The sequence below is a fragment of the Astyanax mexicanus genome, chromosome 6 (assembly GCF_023375975.1).
Source record: "Astyanax mexicanus isolate ESR-SI-001 chromosome 6, AstMex3_surface, whole genome shotgun sequence".
In the NCBI taxonomy this organism is placed as follows: Eukaryota; Metazoa; Chordata; class Actinopteri; order Characiformes; family Acestrorhamphidae; genus Astyanax; species Astyanax mexicanus.
Window position 1 is genome coordinate 40,026,101 of NC_064413.1, and position 21,724 is coordinate 40,047,824.

Consider the following 21,724-nt stretch of genomic DNA (forward strand, 5'->3'; position numbering starts at 1 on the left):
GAATAATAAAAACAAAAAAAGAAGTCACTTGTACATTTGAGTAGAGTCATGTTTTCATGCAAGTCTCCATTTTTTGTACTTTTGAAGTGAACAAACAAGGACAGTCTGAGAACAAAGCTAAAATTAATTATTTATTAAGCAAAAATAAATCAGTTTTTTTATATACATGATTTAAAAATGATATAAAATGAATACATTAAAGCAAAATAAAGCCATAAAGGATTTTTTTTTTTTTTTAAAAGGTTCAGTTAGTCAGTCACATGATGGGGTAGCAACAATAACTGGCAATACCACACATATTGCCCTTATTGCGAGCCATGCGAATGTAGCCTCCATCTCCAAAGCCAGTGCCCCAGCTGTCAAAATAATGCACATACAAAAATGTAATTAAATAAATTACACACAATAAGTCAATCTTGTTTATCAATTACATTAATTCATAGACTCATGTACAACTAGAAGAAAAAAACAAAAAAAAACGAATTATTAAAACCTTAACAGAGCAATGGTAGGTGTAATGTGTTAATTTTGCGCAAGTGCAATGAGGTTAGGTCTTAAGAACAATTTGAACGACTAGAATATCACTACCTTGCAATGTAGTGGTTTCTCTCCCCAAAAACACTCTGGATTGGATCAACTAGTCAAAAATTGTGTATTGGGAGCAGAGTAAAATATATGTCAAGCAAAAGATTCTTTCTTAGATTCTTTAGGATAATGATTTGTGATCATCAGTAAGGAGGAACCACACGAGTCTGCACCCATACAAATCTTAGTGTTCAGAAATGTGAGCTGATTCTGACACAGGTCAATAAAATCATTAGGATTTCATAAGTGCTCATTCAGACCAAAATTCACACTTTGACTCCTACCTGTTTTTCACAAGCCAGTAGTCCTCTCCATTTAATGTGCCATATCCTACAACCAGCACTCCGTGGTTCACGTTCTTGGTACAGGATGGGTCATAGTAGACTCCTGTAGCAGACAATGTTCAGAAATTGTGTTATTTAGAATACATACAGAAAGGCTGTGTGGTTTTATGCATTTAAATAATAAAAAAAAAAAAAAAAAAAAAAAAAATACTCACCACTGCGGTACAATATAAACTGTGGTCGAGTGGCATCAATAGCCACAGAAACTGGTCCGATGGTGGCCACAGCAGTTTTCAGAGCCTCCTCATTACCCTCTGGGAGAAAACTGTAACTGGTGCAGTTGGCAGCACGATCTGATGGGTTATATTTGCACTGTCCGTCCTGAAAGACAATTGGAGGAAGATTATATAGACAGGATTAAGACACAGCACAAAATTTTGCACAAAGCTTGCAGCAGAAAAAGTTCCTTAGTGGACCTTAACTCACCATTCCATTGTATGGGTAAGACGCATCAGAATCTATACCACCATTATCGATGACGTACTGGAAGGCCTGAGACATGAAGCCTCCATGGCACCCCTTATTCCCATACTTAGAGGAGCAATCCACCAAGTTCTGTGGGCTAAGAGACACCAGCTGTCCTGTGGTCCTCATCAGCTGACCCTCCAAGGCACCAGCAGCACTAAATGCCCAGCATGAACCACATGAACCCTGAGGGATAGAAGGGAGGGGAGAGTTACACAACATACTGTTAAATTGCATTATACTGTGAAAAGAATGCTCACTTGCAGACAACAGTTTTTGGTTAATCCCTTTGATTAGAACTTAATTATTTTAAGACTGTTTTGTGTAAAAATGTTAATTGCTCCAATACAGAAACATTTTCCAAATCAAGCCACCACTAAATTGATTGTAATCTTTATTACAAAGTTAAACCAATCTCTCAAAAAGAAGAAATTAGTTCACCCAGCATTTACAGAGACGATTTAAAATCTACTTTTGTCAGCCATTTATCAAGGTCAATTGAGTCAGTGCTGTGAAAATTCTAACCATAAAATGTCAACTGTGAGGACAAACAGTTCACACTTGGTAAAAAGGGGAAAAATGAAGTGAAACTTGAAAGTCATGCTTCAGTCAGCTCAGGCACCTCAACCACTAAAGCCTTCACTGTCCTGTTTTTTAATAGTTCCACTGAAAAACCATGAGCAAGTTATTTAGAAAAGCATACATGTACATTAGATATAACCCAGGTTTATGTAAAACATCCAACTGCATTGGGTAAAAATACAACTGCAAGGTTGGAATTCTTTGCTCAGAAACTAGAAACTCTCATTTAAGATCAGTACAAATCAAGCTCTTACCTGTTGCTTCACATTAGTGACATAACCCTTTTCCCTCCAGTCAACCGAATCTGGTACTTGAACCCCAGCAAAAGACACAAATGAGGACCGCTCCTTTAGGCGACGAGGCACACGAGTGCCAGCCATCATATCCAGGATTTCTTCTCTAGTCTGACATTCAGTGCGGGAAAGAAAAGGAAAACAAAATATTTAAACAAAAAGGTAGTAATGCTTGGTATTTAAGGACTATTTAAATAGTCAGCTCATTAAAACAAATTAAGATATTAAGATAAGCTCTTAAAATAAAGTTGATTTATTCTACATTAACAATTGGATTAGAAATGTAGGAGTTTTACATAAAGCAATAATCAGAAGAATCATGCAAATCATTGATCAAACCAAATTATTTAAAAGGTAGTCTCTAAAAAAAAACATAATAAAAATTAATAACTCAAAAACCTTACCAGGTCTCCCATATGGTTCATGGCCAAGTCATAGGTGTGAATGTCCATCGAGGCTTCAAGATTATGCAGGCTGATTAGCTGCAAGTTTCTCTCCCAAATCTCCCTCCGACCCATCTCCTCAACCTGTTAGCACACATTGACAATGCATTACATAAAAAGCTTGATTTTTTTTTAAAAAGTTCCATGGATTCACAGGTCAGAACCCATTGCCAGATCTAGGGACTATTAAAACCATAAGGGAATAAAACCCATAGAGGCAGCTTATATCAGGGTGCAAAATGGGAGCAAGACAAAATTTCACAATATTTTGGGATACATTTTCCCAATACTCCATTCAGTCTCTAATATAGACCATGTGCAGTTTGCTGTTCATTAAATACTGACCATTTTGCTTATGTACTCTTTCCTGATAAATAGATCTTTTTTAAATAATGAAGCATATAGGTTAAACACAAAGTCTGAGGGGCCATTGTAAGTAAGGCAAATCATACTTGAAAAAATTATATAGAATGTGTTCACTTATATTATATAAGTTATTCTGCGTAGAATCTGCTCTCACCTCAGTGGAGTAAGACTTATAATGCTTCTTCTTCCACAACTGCCAATGTTGGTCCAGATTTGGGTCGGACAGAGCCACTGCTGCCCCACACAGCAATGTGAGAAACAAACCTCTCAGCATATTTACCTGCCATAACAGGGAAAAAGTAATTTTGGTTAGAAAGATAAATTTACTACATTAAAATAAATGGACATAATATCCACATATTTCTACATTTCTCAAAAATGGTGTACACTGAATGATGACTGAGGATAAATGGTGGAAACCCATTTTGCATGATAGAGAATTTGAGGAAGTTAAAGAAGTCACAGTTGGAAATAAGTAACGTTACTATGGATCAAAAATCAATAGATTTTAGAAGAGCTTTGTTTCATGTGACCAAGAATAAGCATTAAAATGGTTTTACAATAACAAATCTAGAGTGATGGCTACTGATTTAACTTCCTCTGCCACACCCGAACGTCGAAAAAAAGGTAGGGAACATACAAACACGCAGACAGAGAAAAAGCCCCCCAACATAACCTACAACTAAACATTTAGCTTAACGGAGATAAAGCTCAAATGTACCAATAGCCACCAACGGAAACCAGAAGTTGACTGAGCATATAAGAATAGAAACCTGACATTTAGCTGAACATTTGGGCTACAAGGTAACTAGAGATAAAACTCGGCCAACATCCTCTTACCAACACAACACACTTTATTTATAGCTCTTTACACCAGCTTCCTCTTCTTATTTATCCACATTATACATGAAGTAACACACATTAATGGCCTACAGGCGTTTGAGAAGACACTTTGTAACACAGAGGAAAGCTGGGCTATTTCTTTCAGACTGTAAAAGATGGGAGAAGTGACTCATAAAGAGCACAATACTAAAATCGAAAGTAAAGCTTCCGCGTTGTGTATCAGACTTCTTTACTAAAATCCGAACAATCTAACAGCGCTAAACGAGAAAACACAGACATATTTCCAACAAAACTAAACTGAGCCTCGTGGCGCTAAGCTCACTTACCTGCGTGACCTGAGCCAAACGAGAGAAGCTGAAGCTGCTGGCTGAGGTGAAAGCTGCCCACTGAATCTAAACCACGGTTTTTAAAGTGTGATATCACGTGTCAGAAAAGACAAACCGGAGGGGGTTGTTCCTGTTTCATTATTTTTTGTTTATGCGACATTATTAACCCCCTCTCTCATGCGATTAATCAGCGAGATTAATTCACCAAGAGGTAAACATGCTGTTTTAAATACCTTCTCTCAACTTTAACTGCATTAACAGCTTTACAGGTTACGAATCAAGTGCAGGCCTTAAAAAACATCTCATTAGCCACAGGGAAGTAGCTAACCTTTCACTGCACACAACAACATGAGCCATTATAAACCATAGTACTTTTACCTTTGATACATAAATACATTGAAAAGTAAATATTTTTGTACGTCTACTCAAGCAGAGGTCTTTAGGGAGGACTTTATTTGCTACTTTTATTGGAGGGAGATATTTTACATGAATTATACCTACTTTCCCTTGTAAAAAGATGTATACTTTATATGTTAAAATAGGTCTGTACTTAGGTTGTGTTATTTTGGAACAACTAATTTGTTCTTAATTACTACTTGTTTGTAATTAAAATGCTATAATTTGCACTAAATTTATACTGAGTATACTAGTCATATGTTATTTTCGCCACCATTTAATGCAATATAAGCATATTTGTGTGAGCTGTCCAAATGAACAATAAAAACAATTTAAAAGTGTGATAGATTAAAAAAAAAAAATGTGGAGTGTACATAAACTGGTAAAAACTAAATCAAAGCTATCTCATTGCTACAAGCATCAGCTGTTAAAGTTCTAATTTAAAGTTAATATAAAAGTTAAGATAAAAGTTCATAACAGTTTTAATTTGTCAACACAAACTTTATGTTTTGCTATCACATTTACAGTACAATTACGGTACAATTTTATTGCAGACATATCGGCTCTTGGAACACATTTAGTAAAAGTATACTTTTATCATTAAAAGCACAGTTTGCTAAAAGAATAATAAGTATATATTTTTATTAAATACATCATCAATACAAAATTAGCAGAGCCAAATAAAGTATATTTTTTCAAAGTATACTGAAATACAGTAGAAAAAGTATACTTTAATTATGCTGCATATAGTTTAAGCACACTATCATTATATTTAAATATACAACACCCTTTTTCACAAGGTTTTACATAGAGAAGAACATCTGGTGTGGAATAGACTTGGGGTATATGTAATGAAATATGATAACAAGTACAAACTTTTGTTTAATACCCCAATTTTATTTTCCCCCAGCATTCTGAAATAAATAGCTTTTAGCTGATGCTCCCAACAGGCTTATAATGGCATTGTCCATGCAAAGAAATCGCTTTTTTGGAAATATATAAGCTATATTTAAACACTAAGGCTTAAATACTAAAAAGGCTGAATGTTAAATATTAGAGATTTTCTGCCACAGCTAGAATTCATGCATTTCCACTAAACTAAATTTGCTATCTGTTTGCCTATTGCACCTATTTGTGATTTTATTTCAAAATGGTGAAGTCTGGAGAACTACCTGAAGGTACTGTGTGTATAGACAGTGTTTTTATTAAAGTACCTGTGCGCTTTCAAAGTTCTCAGTGCCTCGTTTTAAATGTCAGGGCCCTTAGAATTCTACCAATAAAGTGTGGAGCTACTTTGAGCTTGTTAATGGCAAACAACTTCCATAACTATGACCATGTGGCCATAAATATTATTTTGCAAACAGGGTAAGCCTTGGTTTACAATTTATTTGCACCATATTTACAAATTTATGTTTAATACAAATAGCTTTAAACAGAGATTCACAAATCAGTTTTCTTTTACTATACTGCACCTTTATAAAAAAAAGTTCCGTCTTGGCAGACATGATAGGAATAATCTTAGACCTGAATGAGATGCACCCAGAAACCCTGTAAGGCTGTAAAAAATTAAGAATGGGAAACAGTGAGGCAAGGCACGTCACCTATTGTGAAATAAAAAAGAAAGATTTATGAAGATTTATATGACAATCATTAAATGAGAATTAAAAGTAGTAGTCTTACCTAATGCTTCTTTAATGGCTCATGCTATGTAGTCAAACAGTATTTCTTTCACCTGTAGCGAGAGCAAAACGTGACGTAATACAATATAAAAGTAATAACTGCCTTTCTACTTTTCCGCACAGGGTTATCAATCTGCCAAATGCACAATTAATAGGCATTTCTTAAATGCATTTATTATGCTTGTGTTCGTTCTTAAGCACTGCATTATCATAAATCTTCAGGTCAATCTTCAACTCTGCAGGTTTACATACAGCAGCACACAGCAGCACACTTCATATTAGTGTGTCAATATTTCTCACTGATGCCTTAAAATAAACACTTATATTTGTTAAAACGGACTCTAGCTGCTAGATACATTTGATCACAAGGATTTCCTTTGCAAATTAAGTGGCTGTTTTGAGTTTTTAGACTTTTTACTTGACATTGATCATATTTTACCCTTTAGAAGTAATTTTATTATTATGCTAATAGTGTAAACAATATTAATTATGTGGTCATTATGACAGGAAGCATCACATGACTAAGGATAAAGAGGAACCTGTTTATTCTGAAATCATATCTTCAAATCTTGGTATAACTTGGAAAGTTTTCTTTTTGCCACTTTTAATATAGCAATATTATAAAACACATATATTTATTTGTAATATTTAATATGTCAGTATTTGTAATACTGTGAACATGTGAACAATGAGTCAGCATGAAAGTGGTCATGTGTCAGCTTGTTCTTGAAGAACTGGTTCTTTTCATTTGTTGGTGTTGCAGTGTAAGCAGTGCAATGGTTCATAATGTGAATTACTGGGGGAAGTTTCTCTATTTGACACGACTGGTTTAGAGAAATGTTAGACATAGACATGCACTTTCAAAACAGATTAAAATAACATTTAGTTAGTTGTGTTTAACATGTGAGAGAAAAAAAACATTACAACAATAAGTAATGAGTTCAGTGACACAAAATGTCTTATATAAGACATATAAAAAAAAACTAACAAAACAATGTGCCTCATATACAACCCCAAATCAGAAAAAGTTGGGACAGTATGGAAAATACAAATAAAAAGCACAGAGTTTCTTACATTTACTTTTATTTTATTCACACAGTATGGAGGGCGGTGGAAGCACATATGAACACTGAGTATGAACACATATGAACACTGGCTACCTTTATGGCAAAAAAAACATTGAATGAACGGTTGAATTGAATGGTTGTGGAGCTAGTAATTGTACAAAAAAAAATAAAAATGTTTTATTTAAAACAGGTATCAACATTATAAGTGATTTTAATAATGATTAGGAAAAAAAAGGCTGAGCGTTTGAGAAGACAGGCAAAGGTTTTTTCATTTTGGCCAGAAATGTGTAACGTGTAAACATTTCTGAAAGAAAGACTTTTACTCTTACTTTTTAGATGTTTCTCCCTCAACAGTGCATATTATCATTATCACAAGATTAAAAAAAATAGGAGAAATCTCAGAGTATAAAGGACATTAACTGCTGTGATTATATATGTTCCATATGTAACAGTATGTTACACATTTCTGCACCTTATCCTCACTATACACTTTATTATAACGTATCGGTACTGCACTGTCCTGTCTTTAAATTGTCTAGTCTTTTGTATTTATTGTATTTATTATATTTATTTATTATTATATTTAGTGTTACAGTTATATGTTGCACTGTCGTCACTCCTGCACTTTATGTTGTCTATTGCTTGTTGTTCCATGTTGCACCATGGTTCCGGAGGAACGTAATTTCACTACAAAGTGTACCTGTAATTGTATTGTAATGACAATAAAAGCCTCTTGACTTGATATGACTTGACATTGGTGCAAGTTGAAACAGCTAAGCTGAACACCTGTGATCTCCTATACCTCAGACAGCACTGCACCAAGAACCATTATTCAGCAATAGCTGATAGAACCACATAGACAAAAGATTAAATTATCAAGCTCTACAATGCAGAGATGCCACTTAAACTTTACTGTGCAAAACAGAAGCTTAATGTTAACCATGTCCACACTGTGGAGTCGACATCTCTAGGTTCAAAGATATCTGGGATGGACCATAACTCTGTGGAAACATGTATTGTGGTCAGTTGAATGAGGCGAAGATGTCACTTGATTGCTTGGTGTCCTGCTAACTGTTAGCTTACTGTAGGTTTTAGTTACAAGTGTCATTTATACTGCTCAGCTTTTGGGGATGTTGAGCAATGCGGGCATTTCTTTGTGCAAAGTTTCTCTAAAATGAGGCCCATGCATGTACTGTCGGATGTAACTTGCGACGCACTTTAGCCACTTCTGCAAATCACTGTAGACCTGGTTTCATTCTTTATTCTGTGTGAGCCAGACTGATCAACACATGTTGATCATATGTTATTGTGATGAACAAAATGTACTGTGTGCTGCTGATGTTCCAGCGAATGTTCCAGAGGGTACAACAGATGTCCTGCACTAAAAGAGTTCTGTACACATTCAGACTGGGCTGTTATTATTACACAGGTTAGCCATGACACCATATAGCACCACTGAGAGGTGAAGCTAAAAACATTGATTAACTATATCTAAGTGTCAAAATAAGGAGTATATTAGGCAGCAAGTAAACAGTTGCTTTTAAAAGATAATGTTTTGGATGCAGGAAAAGGGTCAAGCACAAAGAGCCAAAGTGTGATGGTTAGGCAACAGGGTCAGAACAGCTTCAAAACATCAGGAAGGTCTTGTGGGATGTTCCTGGCATGCTGCGATCAATACCTAAGAAAGGTGGTCCAAGGTAGAACAACCGGTCAAACAGACAAACAGGGTCATATAGGTTCCTAAGGCTCATTGATGTGATCCATTGAGGTTCTACCTCACAGCTTTTGTCCTGGTGCCAGATACAACAGAACCCCCTCAGATGTCTTGTAGAGTTCATGCCTCAAATGGTCAAATCAATTTAATTTTGCACACATAGAGTGCAGTAAAACAAATATTTAACATTTAGTTGTTAGATTGGTTTCCCTGGAATGACGGAAAAAATATTTCTGAAAATCATGAAAAATGTGACTATAATGAACTACCTTGTGTGCTCTCAAAACTTAACTACAGTGTGACAAGAGTGATTTATTCATACAGTGTGTAAATAGCAAAAAACGCAAATATTGTCACCACCTGTATAAGTGAAATATATCAGGTGATTAAACTATGGCACATGGCAATTGAAAAAAGGAATCTTTTTTCTTTGTGGATCAGGTTTTAACCACCTAATGGAAAAAAACACAAGCGTTGAATGAGGCCACTACTGTCACATCTTTTTAAGACACGTGAGATCGGAAACATAACTCAGCTCGTTCTTACTGCTAGATCATGAGCTGTAATTTCCTCATTCCTTACTAAGTCAACAATAATGAGAGAATGAAGTCAGCTGATGTAGGCATGCAGTGACACTGTCTAAAGTTAAAATCCACCTTTAGAAATATTCCTAATATAGTTTCATGACTAATCAAATTTCTTATCTCCTGATTAAAATGTGCTTTAATCTAAAGGAGGTGTCCTTATTAGAATTAACCAATATAACTTATATTACTTATTACGCACAGGTCTCTTTTTGGTTGCTCTTTTTCCTTCACTTGTTGGACTGTATGACTGAGAATAAGAACTGGTGGTGGTGGATACATAGCTAATGTTTTAGTTACACAAAGAGAGCAGGGGTTTTAAACCTGTAGAGGTTTAACTTGGTTGACCAGCCTTTCACTTTGTCCCCAAAAAATGTGTCCGACCTGGAATTTAAAATTGTGTAAAATGTCTGGAAATTTGCTTTAATATTACAACGGCACTCGCCTCTTTGATATGCTACAGATTTCATTTAATTTCTATAGTTGCTCTTTAAATCTTACTTTTCCTTACAATAGCTATGTGTACCTGCATCTATTTAACCAAATATTTACAACTTTAAGAATCTTTTCTGGACTTTATTCTGGATTTGCTGTGATTTTGCTTGTTCCTGCAGATAAATATAAAATATTAGACTAAGAAGTTTATGTTAGATATTAGATACAGATGCCAAGTGTTCACACTTTGTTCTCTGATTTAAAAAAAAAATACTATTAGAATTAGAATTAGTATTTTTTTATTCCTGCTGCATAATTTCACATTTCATAAAGAAAACCAAATGAAGGACACACCCAAATTCTTTTTTTTAGCTAAAGTAAAATATAATAATATATTCAAAATGAATTTTAGCATAAAAAGTATTATTAGTACATTTGAATTAGAAAGGTTATAAAGTCAATTAATACTACATTTCTAAAAAGTTATTTTCTTTTTCTCAAACAGGTATGAAAAATTGAAAGACTTGTTATTTACTTTTACTTTGTTGTATTTTATATTTTATCCTTCTTTTATTTGTTCATAATAATTGATGATAAATGTTCTACACTCATGTAAGTGTATAATTTTATACAATGTAATATAAAATGTACTACGAATAATTCATAAATTCATTAAAATAAATTAGAAAACAAAATAAACTGAAAAAAAAAAAATTTATGTCAACAAATTTGTCATATTTTCCAAACCCCGCCCCCTGCTGGTCCTGAAGTGTTACAACCAGTCTGAGAAGACTACATACAGATGGTCTAGCAGTGGTTTTCAAATTGTGGTATGTGTACAACTGGTGGTACTTAAAGAAAACCAAGGTGGTGCACCACCAAATCAATGTTTCTAATGTATCAAAACCAAAAAATTATACAGGCAATGCATGTGGGTACCAGTGGATGTCCAATTCTCTTGGTAAAAGCATAATTTTCTCCAAAGGTCATGAACTTCAAAATGAAAGTAATTTGTCAAGCATTTCTATTTGAATTTGGAAAATACATTTTAATAGCATTAATCTATTGTATTTCACGTTAGCATCAGGATATTCAACATTGGATATTAGGATATTATCTGTATTTTTGTCCACATCTTTCACCCCTAGTTTGCTTGCGTGTCCGTGGTGTCCAGTGAAAATGAACCTCCATTTTTGTCGATTTTTAATTTACTACATAATTTGAACACACAAACTGTCCCTTATACTGTTCCAAAATTTCTTGATGAATGGATCAATAGAAACTCTTCAAAATGACCTGAAATCATTTACTTTTACAATGACTTCCACTGCACATGTTTTAATAGTTTTTTTCTCTTTCATGTGAAGTTGCTGTTTAGGAGATAACCTGTTTTTCATTGGACAGCGACGATATGTTCCTGTGCATGACTCTTAGGTGGTTTGTGAACTTCTTATTTTGAGTGTGGATGGTACATGGTGTGAAATGTTTGAGAACCACTGGTCTAGTGTAAACAGAAGTACAGAAATTGAAGCATGTACAAATTAATAACTGCAGGAAAAAGCTCTGAATCACCGCATGTTTATAACTGGAGACTTCTCTTCAGTCTGTGTACAGTGGGCTCTGTTCTTACCCTCCATTTCACCAGGTGTGTGTCTGTATTAGACCCCAAAAGTTACAAAAAACCACCAGCCATGCAGGGCTAACGAACTGATCTAAACCAGGTAGGAATATGATCCATAAATAGAGATGTTAGTCATGTCCATAGAGGTAGAGGTTTAGTTGTTGCTTCTTCTTAAATATATAAGATGCAGTGTTTTAATTCAGACACTGGAGGGCGGTGGAAGCACATATGATCAGTAGAAGTAGGCTATCCTGATGACAAAATGAAAATGAAAAAAATTAACGTTAATTATTTGGATGTATTAAATATTTTAAAGTTGTCGATGGAAAAACAAACATTAAACAACTTTTTTTTTATTTTGTTTAATGGACATCAGTTATTGTTGACTTCTGACATTAAATCAGTGTTCATTCTAAGGATTCAAATTCTAATTGTGGATTAAATTTCGGATTAAATTGTGGACTAAAACTAAGGTAATCAAAATAAAAACTAGAAAATACAATAAAATTAAATTAAAATAAAGAAAAAAAATGTTATTGGAGCTTGCTCTCTGTATGGTGCCATGTGGGCAATAAGAATAGATAATGCAAAGGACGCAGAAAAGGAAATGATTTTTGTTGACTCATTTACATATTTTTACGCTTACATGTAAAATTATTTTCACGTTCACGTTTTTTCTGTCTATGTTGAAGGTTGTCTCTATTAGTTGTTCTGTCACTGATTTTTCTTGCCTCCTCTAAATACTGTCTTTACACAATATTCTTACAGATTGTACAGTAAAAAACAGTATGATGGCAGTGGCAGTATTAAAAGAGTTTAGTTTCAGTTTTGTTTCAGGTTAGAGCTTGGCTTGACCTGGGCTTTGGCTTAATGCCAGCATGACACAGCATTTCCAGATATGTCTTTGTGTTTGAACATGTTCTGTTTTTAAAGATAAATGTAATTGAGGAAATTCAGTTCATTAGAATTACATTAACATTACATTTGTAGATTCTGGTTTATCTAATTCCTAACATTCACTTAATTATGTGTTTTGCAAGTAAGAGCTTAATTTACTGAAATGATCTACGATATTACCTGATACTCAAATGGATCATTTCTATGGATTCTAAAGACTCGTTTATTCTCAGTGGTATCTACAGGCATGGATGGAACCTTGTGTCTGTACTCTCTGTTAATTTGCTCCATATTTGTGCATGTTCTCTGAAAGCTTCAATATAAAGATTAATATCATATAAGATTAATGGAGCAGTACCACTGCTGTGCAGCCAGTAGTACTGCAAAATATAACATGTCATATAGAAAAACACTGTCAGAAAACAAACTTCTGGTGTAACTTTTGTAATTTACTCTGTCATTTCTATCTCTTTTTGTGGTGAGTAGTCTATATTATCACTACTTCGTTTATTAAAGTCACATTTGTTGTCAGAAACTGCAATCTAGTAGATTTTAGTACTGAACACCCATGCCACTGTAAAAGATATAGAAATACATAGGCAGTGGCCGTTAAAGCATCTTCAATAGATGCATTCATTTTTATACATAAAGGGAGTATAATTAACCTTTATGTTGAATAATGTGGACCTATGAATTGTTTGCATTTGTTTATAGATAAACACACACAACACAATACATGTTTTCCAGAAAATGTATTTCATTTTTGTCAAAAATTCCCTTTGTTAAACAGTGCATGACAAAACACCATGACAACAACTTAAATCCCTACCAGAGGAATGAGTTTTCTTACAGAAAAAATGAACAAAAGTAAAACAATTTGTCAAATGTAACATATTGCACAAAGCACAGAAACAACTTTACAGATATAATTATGTATTAATGAAACAGACAGACAGTTATTGTCATATGTACTCAAAACCAACAACAGTGCATTGAGGAATGTTACGTGACTCAGTCCCTTTAGTTTCTTGTTTAGTGTCTGGCGTTTGGTCTTTGGTCCATGGTTCCTTTTCAGCATTCAGCAGACATGATTGGAAAGTGTTACATAACTGGAAAACTTGCGAGGTTGGCAATACCGCAGGCGTTGTTGCGGTTGCGGGCCATCAGGACGTAACCCTGCTTTCCCCATTCCTCACCCCAGCTTTAAAAGGAGCAAATAAGAGAGGAAAAGTAGATTAGATGGAATATAAATAAGAGAAAGTGTATTGTGAAAAAAAAAACACATACAGTAACAATAATTTAAATGCAAGCACTTTCCATGAGCAACTCACCTGTTTTTGACAATCCAGTACTTTTTGCCCTTCGGTGTGACACCATACCCTACAGCCAGCACTGCATGGTTGATGTTTTCCTTGTCGCAGTTGGGGTCGTAATACACACCTGGAAAAAATGAAAGACAGAAAGCTGAACTTTCTATATCTCCTTATTTAAAAAAAAAAATTTTTGCATCATTTTAACAGATGCATCAGGATTAAGGAGCTCTGTTCTTGCCACTCACCACGCTTGTAAAACTGGAAGGTAGACTGCATGGCATCGATGCCCACTGAAACTGGACCAACCTTAGCCAGCGCAGATGTGAGAGCACCTTCACTGCCTTTTTTCACTTCCTTAAACCCCCGGCAAGCTGCTGCCTTCCCAGACTTGTTGTAAGCACACTGCTGGTCCTGCAGAGGGCAGTAAAATGTAGAATAAGAAAATAAATATGACCACAAGACCTACAGACTACAACTACATTTAATATCTAATCTTATACCCAGATAATGCACAAATCATTTGTGTTCAGTCCAGCAAGAAAATTATGCATTGTTACATTTTAATGCTGGTTTTATCCTGCATTCATAGACATATTTGCAAGTGAACCAAAATGAGTGGAAAACTGACAACAATTTTGACATTGACATTGTGATGTTGTTTTTATGTTGTTTTTAAAACATAAACTATAGATTGCACTAAGTTTAAAAACTTAAAAACGTTTGGTTCTTGTTCTTATATTCAGCTCTTTAAAAGCATTTTATTGTTTATTGTATTTTTATAAACTTGATGTAAATGATGTAAAATAACTATGTGTAAATATCTGTGCTTTATTAAGATAAATAAAACATTGCTATCAGTAATAAACCACATTTGATACTGTACTAATTAACTTGTTTATTTAATCAAATCAAAGCTGACAACAATGAACACACCCTTAGTAATGTTCCCAAACCTGTTCCTTAATCACATCATGTGCTGCATACTTCACAAACACGGAACATGTTTACTAAAATGATTAATCAAATCCAGTGTATTGTAGTAGTGAGTCTTACCTCTCCAACGTATGGATAGGCCTCCTCAGAATCAATGCCTTTGTTGGTCTTGACGTAATTAAAGGCATTGGTCATGTATCCACCACCACAGCCGTCATTCTCCTTCACGCAGTCCACCAGGTTCTGAGGGCTAAGCTCCACCAGCTGGCCTGTGGTCTTCATCAGCTGCCCTTCCAAAGCACCAACTGAGCTGAAGGCCCAGCAGGAGCCACATGAGCCCTTAGATGGAGACAAAAACAGAGCCTCTAAGGACACTGTGTTGTGGCAGATGTATTGTGTATATTGTGAACACTTTTTTTAGTTGAAAAGGAATTTAGAGAATTTTGCTGGTAAACCTTGGAACATTCTCGATTAAAAAAAGTAATCTGATACAGAGAACATGCTAACTCTTTCAATTGAAAGGCTATTAATTTTTTAATGAATATTAAAGAAAAGATCCTTAATGTAGTAAATCCCTACCTGGTTTCTAACAGGACTGACGTAGCCAAGTTTGCGATAATCAATGGATTTAGGCAGTTTCTCGTATTCATCGGGAACATAGGTGTTTGTGTCGTCACTGTCCATTGGCATCTGAAGGCCCAACATCTTCTCAGCCACCTCTTCTACTGTCTGCCAGAGAGAAACAGATGGTTGTGGTCAGTGAGAAGATAAACAACGTTTAAAGCATTGTGGGTTGATTCCTGTACAGGGTTAGTTGTATTTTAGGCCTAGTCGTATTTTCCCTTCAGTGGAAAATCTCAAGTAATAATGATGTGTAGTCTGTAACTGGGTACAATCCCTGTCTGGGAAACTGTATCATGATTTATTATGCATCTAATGTTCTGATATTATTGTAACAAGACACTTGCTTATTCAACTGATGTTGAAATACACTATTGCTCTGGGTTGCTATATCCAACAGGTCAAAACAAAACACACAAAACAAAGTTGCTCTATCCTGATTAGTGTATTCCTTTGTGATTCTTTAATTTTTAAAAGTATTTCACAAGTATTTGACCTTGAACTGTAGTGGGGTAAAGTTGGCCTATTTGTATTTTAGGCCTAGTCATATTTTTGCTTTCACTGGAAAATCTCTATGCAGAAACTCCAAAAATATGCTTAATCCATCTTTACAAATCCAGATGCATGTTTATAATAAGTTTTATTTTATTTTAGCACACACTTATACTTTAAAATGTAAAAGTTTCATTTACAGTTCCATTCCCACGCAAATGCCAGAAATGCCAGTGAACCAACAGACAACATCAGTACAGCAACTGTCAGCAACAACTGATGTGTGATTACAATAAATGTGCAGGCTGCAATGCTGGGAAATATGCTCCATAGGAAATGCCTGCATGAGATATGACATTCATTTAAAATAAGCCACACTGATCTGAGGACAGGAGTCAGGGCAAATATAAAAAATATAAATATAAAAAACTATTTTCACTTCCTTACCGGAGCAAAAAGAAAAAAGTGTAAGTATAGTTCTGGGAACAGCCATATGTAAACAGGAAATACTTGTATTCAGTCCTCATAGATATGTGGTCCCATTTGCAGGTGATTTTTAATAGGCCGATACTTTAACCAGCATTTTAGATGTTGTATAACTTGTTGTGTAACTTAACAATGGTCTTGAATTTCCTCCATTTGAACAATGTCTGTCTGACTGTGGATTGGTGGAGTCCACACTCTTTAGAGATGAATTTGTAACCTTTTCCAGCCTGATGAGCATCAACAACTCTTTTTCTGAGGTCCTCAGAAATCTCCTGTGTACGTGTCATGATACACTTCCCAAAACATGTGTTGTGAAGAGCAAAACTTTGATAGATTCCTGTTTTATAAACAAACCGGATTATAAAACACTTTAATTTCACCTTCAAACTAACTGCTAATCCTAGAGGTCCTTTTGTCAATCACAAATATGCAACATTGGATAATTTTCCTTAATAAATAAATGACCAAGTATTATATTTTTGTCTAATTTTGTTTAACTGGGTTCTCTTCATCAACTTTTAGGACTTTTTGTAAATCTGATAATTTTTTACATCATATTTATGGAGAAATATACATCATTAATAGTATAAGGCATCCCTGAAGACCTCTGCAAAAAAGTATTTGTCTTCAAATGTATTTAATTATTAAAACTATTGTAAAAGTTCGTGCTCTACCCTCATTGGTGCATTCCATTGAGCGTATATATTTATTTTGACATGTTTACATGTAAAGTAAAAATACATTTGACCTTGAATTGTAGTGTAGTGGAGTACTCTAGCTTTAGATAAGGAATTAGTGAGCCTATCTGTAAAGGATGGCTCCAAGGCTAAGCTGCCTCCAGCCACCAGATGGGGCAGGGATGGCTTCTGGAGGCAATTAAGTCTGATGATTAACACCTGAGTATTGGCTTTAAAAGAGGGAGAGACCCAAACCAATATTTTCTGTCTTTGTGGTGTGTGTGATGTGTGAGTATGGCACAACATTCAGTAAAAGAATAAGTCATATGCTCTTATTTTTTGAGTGACCAAGTCTCTACCTTTTCACCTCTCTGTTTCTCGTTCTGCCTGTCCGCAAAAAAAGAAAAAAAAAGTGTGCAAAGGAAACTTTGCAAGGGAGGCAGTGCCTTCCTTTTATCTCTTTTCATTTCCCTCTTTTTGGTTTACTTACTTCTTAGTAGAAAAGCCATTTTTCTTTTGTGTCTCTATTAACCCTCTATTCTGAGAATGCTAGCTTTTCCCTGGCACCTTTTGTTGTTTTCCTGCCTAAACCCCCACATTAAGTGTGGTCTTTTCTTTGTATTTTGCACCTGTTTTCAAGGTCTAAGCCTTTAAATCTGATCCTGCCAATTGTACAACAACTGTGGCAGAGCACGCTTATAGTAACCCAGAAGCAAATCAGTCTGCTGCCAGTCTTGTCTGCTCTTGGATCCTATTAACCACTGGTACAGGGTTGATTACCATGTTAACAGTACCTGGGTTCAATTCCCTCTCTGGATGAGCCTTTACAGTACTTACACTAGTGCTGAAAATAGTACTTACCATGTCTCCGAGGTGGTTCATGCCAAGCTCATAAGAGTGAATGCCCAGCTCATACTCCTGATTATGGGCCTCTATCAGTCTTGTATTCTTCTCCCAGATAGCCCTGCGAATATCCTCTTCACCCTATTAAGTGTGCACACGCACACACACATATGAAGAGGGAAGATTAAGTGATTTAGATCTAACATTAATAAAAATCCAATAATTCCATGCATTTTATGGACTATATTATATTACCAAGCTAATGGCTGGATCTCATCCTCTTCCACTTTCCATTCACTATTATTCATTCTAGCTTTTCTCCTTGAACTGTAGGTACAGTCCTGGAGCTGTAAGGGTATCAGACAGCTTTCTGCTGCCGTTTCCATTCTAACACTATACAAAGGAATGCTAAGACTGCAACTAAATATTACATATAGACAAGACTAGACTATGTACAAGCCCATGCATTATTGCGAACATATAGTGAAAGCTATTTAAAGCTTCAGAAGAATATCATTTTCAATAATGCTTAATTATCATGTGTGTGCAGTTCAATACGGCAACATAACTGCAAATAACTGCAAATTTAGTCAGATTTATAATCTTATGGGTCAGCAAATTCCTTTTACCAATAATAAACAGTGTACAGAGAAATTAAATTTTGTCTGTATGTTGATTTTTATCCTTGTTTTTTCATTTCATTTCATTTCATTTCATTTCATTTCATTTGCTAATTTATGCACTTCATAAACTAATTCGCTTTTCTAAACAATAATGTCAGTAACAGTGGACATACACCAACATCAGACATTATTGCAGCTTTAGGATTAGATTTACCTGTTTACCTGGATTAGATTTAGACTGTCAATGTCTTAACCACTTTAAAACCAGTATAAAATCTGATTAGAATTTAAATAAATACAAACACAAGTTAATGCAGTTACAATAGCAAGTCTTTCTAGTTTTGTAGATTATATTTTGTGAGCTAAAGTTGACTGGTTTGGCTCCTGACTTCTTTTGTTCGATTGCCCACAGCCTTCACATAGATTAGTTCATATCGACCAGTAGCAGGCCTGATTTAACTTAATGATGTATTGATTAAACAAACTAGATAATGGATGATGCCTATGAATACTAATTGGCTGCTGTAAGGACAGATTTAGAAAGGGAAAAGCAAATATACATATGTCTTTTTTGTGTTACACTGTAAAACATGGCTTGTGTCTCATGTGATTTAAACTTGTTTGACTAAAACTGCTTGTTACCCATGGGATATATATCAAAAGTTACAAGTTACAGTTGATCACATGATCTATAATATTAAAATTTTTTCTAGATAAATACATGTGAACCAGCCACTTCTACAGTTTTAACAGTGTTTGTGGTTGTTTTGCGTTTAAAAAAAATCAATGGAAAACAGGAGTGTCCATACTAACTAAAATAACAAATTGGTCCACTATCCAGTTTTATTCTCAAATGTGTCAAAATGGCAACTACTGTCATGTTTTACATTCCTTACAGTGTATAAATACACTGCTAAAAGTGCATATGACTCTATTTTATGTCTATGTATATACTTAATCACTATTCACATCTTAAGAAAACAATTAAATAATTTAAAAATATTTTTCATTTTAGAATTTTTACTTCTAGTAGTAAAAAAATATGCTGTACAATACAAAATCAGTTATAAGCCATTGCACCTCTTCTTGTAAGTTTTCCCTTAGATACACCAAAGGGTGTAAAAGCCAGGAACAATAGGTAGTTATGGGGAGACGTTAAATACAATGCAGTTTCCTGAAGTCAAAAAATGCAAACAAAAAATATATATATGAACAGAACACTATTTATTCACTATTATGCACTATCAATTGTAATCTCAAAAATTAACTCAACTTACTACTGTCTTTTCCATTACATAAAAATATTGTGACTGTATATGTCTAGAGTATTTCACCACTAATCTTAACTTGGATGGGTATTTCTTTCAGAATTCTTAACAGAATTTTGACAGAGTTTTGGCAGTGAAAAAACACAAATACGGTAGAAATATGGAATCATTTACCAGGCCATTGTACTCCTTCCTGTGAGTGACTTTCCATTTCTCCCATTCAGAGTCCAGAGAGGTGGGGTCAAAGGCGAGGGTCAGTGCAGACCCCAGCAACATCAACAGCACTCCCTCACACACATTCATTCTGAAAGTAAAAAGTAAGAGTCACGGGATCAGTCAGAGCAGTGCCATAGAATACAGTGTACTTTTATTACACTAATATTATTTAAAAAATATAAATGAAACAAATGCATACTTTATATTTTAGCATAATTAATTTATGCACTTTTATTCTTTATTATGTGTTCTATAGCCAAGAAAGTAACCTGTAGTAATCTTCTATTCTTCTTTAGCAAGATACAGCAAAGAAGACAAAGTGAAAGCAGAGCTTCAGGGTCAAAGTAGAAGGACACATCCACACACACAAACTACTAAAGTATAACTCCAGAGTTTCTTCAACAAAGAACAGGCTATAAAGTCCCACTCTCAACACAGACACCCCAAAAAGCTGCAGAACTAAACACAGAGTATGAAGGCTGCATGAAGCTGGCCTACCTTAAAGTGCGTTTGTGGAGATTCTGAGGAGCTCTGTTTAGAAACGCTGTAAACCGCTGTGTGAAACTGGGTCAGCCGAGCTCTGCTTTATATATTAGCAATTTGAGGAAGTGCTCCGTTTAGAAAAAACCTACGTGGAGGCTTTCAGACGGGGTTTCATCTGGAATCTTTTAGATAGTCCAGCCCAAACCACTGACTGATGATGCTAGGTGTCGAATTACAGGAACTCAACAGCAGCACAGAGCTGTAAGCCCGTAGCCTACACTAACACAGTGATATAACAGCACTATAGCAGCATTAACACTTCAATTTAATGCATAAAAATGCATTAGTAGTAGTAAATACAACATTTTTAACTTATTAGTTAACTTTAACTTATCAAATACAATAAGCACAGTTAAACACAGCTCTTTCTATGTCTTTTTATCACTTGAAGGAGTTTTCCAGGACTTTTCCAGATTTTTTTATAAATATACCCTTGTCTGTTCTTGTTGAATAAACTGATATCATAGTAAAAGGTGGGCATGAAAGGGGACATTTATTATATTCAGAACCATATCTGAGATTTGTACAAGATTTTTTTAATTTGGGAATTAAATCCTGGGAATGTCATTCCCAAGTAGGGTCCAGAAAGATATAGGATTAAAAGAGCGTGTCATAGCAGACCCCAATAAATGGAGAATTTATAATAGATGCTGAATAGAATTTATAATAGAAGGTGAATATGGCCTGTGTGGCCCCTATATGTCTGTGGTCAATGAATAAAGAATGAATGACCTTTCTGAAAAACACTTTAAACATGTATCCTACTCCATAGGCTGGTACAGTATAAAATATTTAAATATAAAAATGTAACACCCCTTATAAAACCATTAGAAGTAAAAATATATGTTGAGATAATATAACTAAACAAATAAACAAATTTAATATATTATTCAATCCACCAAGAGGAGGAGTGGGAAAGATTTTCTCTTAGTTGATGTCAGAATAATTGATGTCTAATTTAAATTCCTTCAGCAAAGTGTGGAAAACCATCTATCTAGTGCTATTTTATTATATTGTACAAATATAATTATAAAATTAAATTAAATATAATTATATAATTATATTTTAA

General features: G+C 34.7%; 2 protein-coding genes across 2 annotated transcripts; both read right to left on the minus strand.

The window, feature by feature from the left end:
* Nucleotides 1-125: 125 nt before the first annotated feature.
* LOC103044830 (cathepsin S) lies at nucleotides 126-4,353 on the minus strand. Its single transcript, XM_007249764.4, has 8 exons — nucleotides 4,248-4,353; nucleotides 3,233-3,358; nucleotides 2,674-2,796; nucleotides 2,231-2,380; nucleotides 1,356-1,580; nucleotides 1,085-1,250; nucleotides 870-972; nucleotides 126-356 (listed from the first exon to the last, which is right to left on the minus strand). The coding sequence occupies exons 2-8, from the start codon at nucleotides 3,350-3,352 to the stop codon at nucleotides 257-259; spliced, it is 987 nt and encodes a 328-aa protein (XP_007249826.2). The 5' UTR covers nucleotides 3,353-3,358; nucleotides 4,248-4,353; the 3' UTR covers nucleotides 126-256.
* A 9,024-nt stretch (nucleotides 4,354-13,377) lies between these two features.
* ctsk (cathepsin K) lies at nucleotides 13,378-20,769 on the minus strand. The gene is made up of 8 exons (XM_007249762.4): nucleotides 20,611-20,769; nucleotides 20,071-20,200; nucleotides 18,024-18,146; nucleotides 15,466-15,615; nucleotides 15,007-15,225; nucleotides 14,199-14,364; nucleotides 13,972-14,080; nucleotides 13,378-13,841 (listed from the first exon to the last, which is right to left on the minus strand). Exons 2-8 carry the CDS (start codon nucleotides 20,197-20,199, stop codon nucleotides 13,742-13,744), a joined length of 996 nt encoding a protein of 331 aa, XP_007249824.3. The 5' UTR covers nucleotide 20,200; nucleotides 20,611-20,769; the 3' UTR covers nucleotides 13,378-13,741.
* Between the last annotated feature and the right edge of the window lie 955 nt (nucleotides 20,770-21,724).